Source organism: Xenopus laevis, chromosome 7L, assembly GCF_017654675.1.
Source record: "Xenopus laevis strain J_2021 chromosome 7L, Xenopus_laevis_v10.1, whole genome shotgun sequence".
NCBI classification, from domain to species: domain Eukaryota; kingdom Metazoa; phylum Chordata; class Amphibia; order Anura; family Pipidae; genus Xenopus; species Xenopus laevis.
Window position 1 is genome coordinate 135,367,263 of NC_054383.1, and position 7,899 is coordinate 135,375,161.

Genomic DNA, 7,899 nt, shown 5'->3' on the forward strand with positions numbered 1-7,899 from the left:
ACCAGCCAGGGCCGGTATTACAAATTTACCGGCAATGTAATACACCTAAAAAAAGCCCGTGGCCTGCCCCCAGCCTGCTCCAAACTTACCTTTTTTCCTGGGCTTCTTGCCAAATTTGCGCGTTTGGCTCCGCCCCCTTTGACGGCACGACCCTGGCCCTTTATCGTCACGGCCCTGCCCTTTTAACCCCGCCCCTCCACCTGCCGGTAAAGATTATTTTAAAAGGTGGCATCCCTAGTTGCCACCTGGCCGGTAAAAATTATGCTTGAGGGATGCACCGAATCCACTATTTTGGATTCAGCCAAACCCCCGAATCCTTCACGAAAATCGGCTGAATACTGAATCCTAATTTGCATATGCAAATTAGGGGTGGGAAGGGGAAAACATTTTTTACTTCCTAGTTTTGTGACAAAAAATGATGCTTGATGCCAATGTTATTAATAGGAAAAAACGGCAAGAATATAGGAAGGCCGGTATTTATTTCCAGAAAAGGTGGCAACCCTACTCAGAGCGCTTCGTTTCCCAAAGTCGTCCGAAGTTTCTTCATGAGGCAACTTTGGAAAACAAAGCGCTCCGAGTGCCATCCCACCGACAATTTAGATTCTGGCAGTTCGGGGAGATTAGTCACCGGGGGACTAATCTCCTCGAATCTTCTCATCTGTCTCTGCCCTGAGGCAACTTCAGAAATCAAGCGCACCGATTGCCATCCCACCGGTGATTTAGATTCTAGCCAGTGGGAGGCAGTTCGGGGAGATTAGTTGCCCCAAAGAAGAGGATATAATTCATGTGATTTAGTTGTATAATCACATTTACTTTACAGTGCTACGCAATATGTTGGCACTATATAAATACTAGGGATGCACCGAATCCAGGATTTGGTTCGGGATTCGGCCAGGTTTCGGCCTTTTCCAGCAGGATTTGCCCAAATCCTTCTGCCCTGCTGAACCGAATCCTAATTTGCATATGCAAATTAAGGGTGGGGAGGGAATTCGTGTGACCTTTTGTCACAAAACAAGGAAGTAAAAAAGGTTTTCCCCTTCCCACCCCTAATTTCCAAATGCAAATTAGAATTCGGTTTGGTATTTGGCCGACTATTTCACAAAGGATTCGGGGGGTTATAGTGGATTCGGTGCATCCCTAATAAATACATGGTAATAATAATAATAAAAATTTGTCACCGGGCGACTAATCTCCCCAGATCTGAGCGTGTGTCTCTGCCCTTAAGTTAACTTGTAGCATATTATAGAATGGCCAAGTCCAAGCAACTTTTCCACCCGACTTCCTGACATTCGAGTTTTTTTCTGAGGAAAATTTGATTCGAATTTCAAATACAAATCAATTCTTTGGGTCTTTCCCCCTTCAATCGAATTTTAGCCCGTTTTGAAATTTTTCATAAATAACCTCCCATTCAAGTTGTGAGCACTTTCAAATTTATTAGAGTAAAAAGAAATTCACATCAATTCGATAAATAACCCCCATAAAATCTCTACAAATTTAAGTTTTTTTTCACTGCAAAAAGCCTGAATCCGAAAATCAGACTTGTTGATGTCCTATACAAGTCAATGGGAGTGGCACCTATCTCAATGTGTCCCATAAAAGTAAAATATATATATATATTCCAAAAATAGAGAGCATGTTGCACACTTTTTACTCATTTGTTGTGCTCCTAGAAGAAGTCCATGTGCAAGAGCAAGTCTTTTGGTTGAGGGCCAGGGCATCTCCATACGTGTAGCTATCACCGTTGATTAGGCGTGTGGATATATTAGCGCTGCTTAAAGTAGGGGAGTTCCTTGCAGTCTGTGTGTTAATGTTGGAGTATTGTACTTGGCTGATCATTTCTCTACTGGCCTCCTGTGTCTCGTAGCTTCTCTTATCCATGTCTCTACTGGAGATTTCCGTCTACTTTATTTTACTGCAGGACCCCTGTGCTTTACAACTTCTTCCTTGCATGCTACTGCAGATCTCCAGTATGTTGAAGCTTATCTTGAGGAGTCAGTTCTTCGGTTAGCTTCCTGGATCCTACTGCTGTATTCTTCTGCCTGAAATTTGCTTTCCATTGTGCTGCTGCAGGATTTATGCGTCTCATCGCTACTTTCATGAACGTTATTGCTTGACGCAGCTTGCCTCTCCATTGTAGGGTCATTAGTCTGCAGGTTTGTTATCATATCTAATAAAAAGAAAAAAGGAGATACAAAAGATCGAAGCATTTATGTATAAAGGGTATCAATGAAGCAGATACAAAGCAGACTTTTTTGTTGTGCATCCTTTATAAGCATTCCCTTGACAGAGATTGGCATGCTGAGGGGTGCAAATTGGGCCCACCATATTAAACTCAGCATTTGGGGAGCCACAGGCACGCTCCTTACTTGGACATTATTCTTGAGGTTCAAAAGAGTTCCCATAGGTGCATTTTGCATCCAAAGCCTATTCTTCACACGTGTCCAAGGCAGGTATTATCTACAGGGCTCCCATGTACTCCTGACCCCCCCCTCCCAAGGGGGCAAATATGACTTGTGTTTCCAGGGTCGGACTGGGCCACCTACAAATGTATTGTTATTGCTACTTTTTATTACTCCTCTTTCTATTCAGGCCTCTCCTATTCATATTCCCGTCTATTATTCAAATCAGTGCATGGTTGCTAGGGTAATTTGGACCCTAGCAACCAGATGGCGGAAATTACAAACTGGAGAGCTGCTGAACAAAAAGCTAAATAACTCAAAAACTACAAATAAAAACCAATTGCAAATTGTCTCCAAATATCACTCTCTACATCATATTAACAGTTAATTTAAAGGTGAACAACCCCTTTAATTATATCTTAGTTGGGATCAAGTACAAGGAAACCATTTTTAAGAATCGCAATAATCTGGATAAAATGCAGTCTATGGGAGACGGCCTTTCCGTAATTTCTGGATAACAGGTTTCCGGATAATGGACCCCATACTGCCAATAACATACTCACAGTTGTAAATGCTGTCCCTTATTTTACAAAACACACTGGCATCACATGACTGGGACTTGATGGCCTGCATAAACCTCAGCACCAATGGATATTGAGACATTTCCAGGTTTATCATTACAGGAATGATTCGGCCTTCAGAAAGAGGTGATTCCGCCAGAGCTTGGTGCATGTGATATAGACACCAGTCATCATCGAGGAACTGCGGAGTGAGCAGCATTATCCAGCAGTGACTGTTCCCCAAACTGTTGCAAATCTCCGAGGGGATAGGGCTCCCCCATGCCAAGTCTCTCATGGGCACGAAACATCGCAGATCCTCCGGCTGAGCCTCCAAATAATGAAGCAATTCTATAGCGTAATCAGAGTCTCTCTCACTATGGCGGATATAAGCATCGTAACGACGTGACCAACGCTTGCAGTGTCCAGGCCAGGAGATTTGGGAATGTGGCCGCCAGTCACTGCTGCTGTGACTTCCAGGGGAAGGGGAGATTTTAGGAGAGGTGTCAGGTTTGGGAGATCTGCCTGGTTTCTGCTGATCCTTCTTAAATTTTAGTTTGAACCGCTCTGCAACATAGAAATGTAATCTACGATGAGATATAAGGTGTCATTTACTTATCCCTGGGACACAAGTGTTAGAACACTAAGGGGTACAAGCAGAGCTGTGGAGTCGGAAGCAATTTTGGGTATATGAAGTCGAAGTCGCAAAAAATGTACCAACTCCTAATAACGTTAAAGAGATACTGACACCAGAAATGTAACCTTTTTTTTTTTTACATCTACAATAATATTGTCTTTGCATGCTACTTATAACTTTGCCATAAAGTATTTGCCTAATGCTTTTTACATTGCCTGTCTGACTCCCTGTGATCACCTGTGAGGGGGCTGCCATATTTGTGCAGCAGGAGTCCGTTAGCATTAGAAACTCTAACTGACAGGCTGAGATGTGACAGTCAGGTTGGCAAAACAGTCAGGTTTAGGAACTTCAACTAACGATTACAAGCACTGAAAGTAATCAAATCAGATTTAAAGAGGTTGTTGCCTGTAATGAAACCCAGGGATTCTGCTCAGCAGGGACAAAGATAAGAAATAAATTTAGAACAGTTTACAGGGTCGACCAGATCAGCTTTAGTTTTGCCTGTCATGATATATATATATATATATTATATATATATATATATATATATATATATATATATATATAGACAAATACAAGATTCCTCTGCACTCAACCCATTATCAATATATTTAAGACAGAGACATTTTGTGCTACTGCTACTGAAAAATGCCTTACCCGTTAAACAACACAGGGATTGTTTGTCCATATATTACAATATATTTAAGCTGGCCAACTACGTCAAAGTCATCCCATATCTGGCCAGTCCTACACTCAATTTTATCTGATTCATTAAGAATTCTATTGCTTCATTATACATTTTACACAGGGACTAAGTTTTACCTGCAACTTACTTGCTGCTTTCAAAGTAAAACTCCCAAACTTGGCTGCCCTTTTATTAGACACCAGTGGGATCACCTGACTATAGCTGGGAAGGGTGGGAGCTACAACATGGAGCTGGTCACTGCTCCTGTATAACTATAACAAACAAGTGAAAGTTGTGCTCACCACTAATTATATATATATATATAATTCTAAATGACACTGTTTACACTGCAAATAATTCACTCTACAATATAAAATGTCATTCCTGAACCAGCAAGTGTATTTAGTTGTAATATTGGTGTGTAGGTGCATCTCAGGTCATTTTGCCTGGTCATGTGATTTCAGAAAGAGCCAGCACTTTAGAATGGAACTGCTTTCTGGCAGGCTGTTGTTTATCCTACTCAATGTAACTGAATGTGTCTCAGTGGGTATTTTATTGGCCTAGACGGTAAAACACCTGCCATGGCCGGGGCCGGTATTACAAATTTACCGGTAATGTAGCTGCCCTCGGCTACCTCAAACCAGCTCAAAATTTACCGTTTTTTTCTGTCTTCTGTCCAATCACACGTTTGGGCCACGCCACTTACATCACGGCATGCCCATTTCTACATCTAGACACACCCCTTTTACATCACGACCCGCCCATTTGCTCCCGCCCCCACCACCAGTCAGTAAGCATTGTATTAAAAGATGGCAACCCTAACTATTGAGTGCTGTTCTTAGATCTACCAGGCAGCTGTTATCTTGTGTTAGGGAGCTGCTATCTGGTTACCTTCCCATTGTTCTGCTGTTAGGCTGCGGGGGGGGGGGGGGTGATATCAGTCCAACTTGCAGTACAGCAGTAAAAAGTGACTGAAGTTTATCAGAGCACAAGTCACATGACTGGGGGCAGCTGGGAAACTGACAATATGCCTAGCCTCATGTCAGATTTCAAAATTAAATATAAAACAATCTGTTTGCTCTTTTGAGAAACGGATTTCAGTGCAGAATTCTGCTGGAGAAGCTCTATTAACTGATGCATTTTGAAAATAACATGTTTTCCCATGACAGTATCCCTTTAACATGGAAAATGCATTTGTATATTAAAGGAACGGTTACACCAAAAAATGAAACCATTTTAAAGTAATTAACGTATAATAAACTGTTAGCATGCACTGGTAAAATCTGTGTGTTTGCATAGGTTAGATAACAAATAACAGGTAAAACACCATTGTATTGGACAGAGCCTATCTGTTTTGTTCTATTTTTCTCTTTTTTCAGCTTTGAATGGCTGCCCCATGGCTACACAGTAGTGTTGCGTAGATCGGACTGATACCCATGGGACCTGTAGGTCAGGATGGTTCGGGCCGACCTCACTGCCGGCTTCATAGTTGCACTCCTGCCCACCCTGTCCCTTTTGTGATGTCATCGGTGGGGCTGGTTTATAAAAGGAGGAGGGAAGCCAGATGCAGGTGTGGGTTCAGGTCGAGTGCCGGTTCAAGTCGAGTGCGGGTCGAGCTTTTCTCAACCAGCATATCACTAGTACACAGCAGCTTGTTTATATAAACTATAGTAGTGTATGAAACAAACACACCAGTTTTACCAGTGCAGGGCAACACTACATTATATTTTTGTTACTTTGATACGCTTTCAGTTTTTGGTGTTGCTGTTCCTTTAAAACCAGAGGAGTCAGACCATGAAATGAGGAGTCGAAGTATTTATGTACCGACTCCCAGCCCTTGGGTCCAAGAGCACTAGTGCTAGCGTCCCATGATCTTTTTGCTGTTGAACCTTGTTTTTAACTGAATACTTGCCCTTGATCCAAAGCCAATTCATTGGTCAATAAACATCATCAAATCGGAATATCGGGAAAGCACTTTTGCTGAAGGAGATTTAGTGACTTGGAGCTACGAGCCGAATTAATGCCGTTGTATTAAATGCCGTTGTATTAAGTTTGAAATCCTTCTAAGACGTACTTACCAAACATGCTTCCCATCTTCAGCTGAGTCCCATCCATGTGAAAATCAGTCTGCAGAAAAGCAAAAGGCCACATTTGACACACGTTTCTTGGGCATTAAAGGGATTGTTCACCTTTATATTAACTGTTAGTATGATGTAGACAGTGATAGTCTGAGACAATTTGCAATTGGTTTTCATTGTTTATTATTTATGGTTTTTGACTTATTTAGCTTTTTATTCAGCAGCTCTCCAGTTTGCAATTTCAGCCACCTGGTTGCTAAGGTCCAATAAAACCTAGCAACCATGCCTTAATTTTAATAGGAGACTGGAATAAGGATAGGAGAGGCCTAAATAGATAAGTAAAAAGTAGCAATTACAATACATTTGTAGCCTTTTTTTGTAGTTTTTTAATTATTTACCTTCTTCGTCTGACTCTTTCCAACTTTCAAATAGGGGTGTTATACAGTTTTATCTCGTGTCATAGTTTGCATGGGACACGACCAATAGGATTCGCTAATGACTTTGAAGTAAGAAGGTGACAGTTGGGTAACGGCTAATGGGAATCCTGTAATCCCAGTGAGGGCAACACAACCAGCCCCCCCCCCACCTTCCAAACACTTATTTTAGTTCACTTGTCTTCAGATTGCTCAGGAGAAATGAAACCCCATTAAGACCCAAAACCCAAGGACCTGGGGCTTCTCCCACGCTGTCAGCCCTGAATTCAGCCAAATTATTCAGTTCCATTAGTGACATGTATTTACTCAGCTCCCTTCATCTCCAGTGCTTGTGTTGCCCCCGACTGTGCAATTACAGACAAGTCCATAACAGATAAGCTCTGTCCAATACAATGGTGTTTTATTTGTTATCTATTCTGCACACATCTCACACACACACATTACACATACATCTCGCGCACACATCACACACATGTCTCGCACACATATTTCTCACACAATAAAAATCGCACACACACTAACACATTACACACACATCTCACACACACATCACACGCACACATCTCGCACATCTCACGCACACATCACACACACGTCTAGCACACATCAAACGCACACATCTCTCACACAATAAAAATCACACACACACTTACACATCACACATTACACATACATCTCACACATCACACACACACATCTCACACGCACACATCACACGTCACACACACTAACACATCACACACACAAGTCTCACAACACACATGTCTCATGCACACACACGCACACATCACACACACTAACACATAACACACACACGTCTCACAACACACATGTCTCATGCACACATCACACACACGCAAACATCACACAATCTCTTGCAAAGCAGGTTTTTCTCTTGTGTGTCAGTTACTAAATTATAATCCCAAGGCTGTGACTGTGGAATACCTTCAGCCCACTGCAACTCCCAGCATCCTTCCTGCAACTGATGTGACTACTGAGATCCGCCTCCAGGACACTGACATTCAACTCTTATTTCTTTAGAGAGCCACAGAAGCACAACAAATGGGTTTGTGTCGGATTCTGGCCACTCAGAATTTCAGAAATGTTAA

The 7,899-nt window shown here is 42.0% G+C and overlaps 1 protein-coding gene across 1 annotated transcript; it reads right to left on the minus strand.

Moving 5' to 3' along the window:
* Positions 1 to 1,497: 1,497 nt before the first annotated feature.
* Positions 1,498 to 6,458, minus strand: LOC108696876 (toll/interleukin-1 receptor domain-containing adapter protein). Its single transcript, XM_018226567.2, has 3 exons — positions 6,357 to 6,458; positions 2,963 to 3,523; positions 1,498 to 2,167 (listed from the first exon to the last, which is right to left on the minus strand). The coding sequence occupies exons 1-3, from the start codon at positions 6,427 to 6,429 to the stop codon at positions 1,980 to 1,982; spliced, it is 822 nt and encodes a 273-aa protein (XP_018082056.1). The 5' UTR covers positions 6,430 to 6,458; the 3' UTR covers positions 1,498 to 1,979.
* Between the last annotated feature and the right edge of the window lie 1,441 nt (positions 6,459 to 7,899).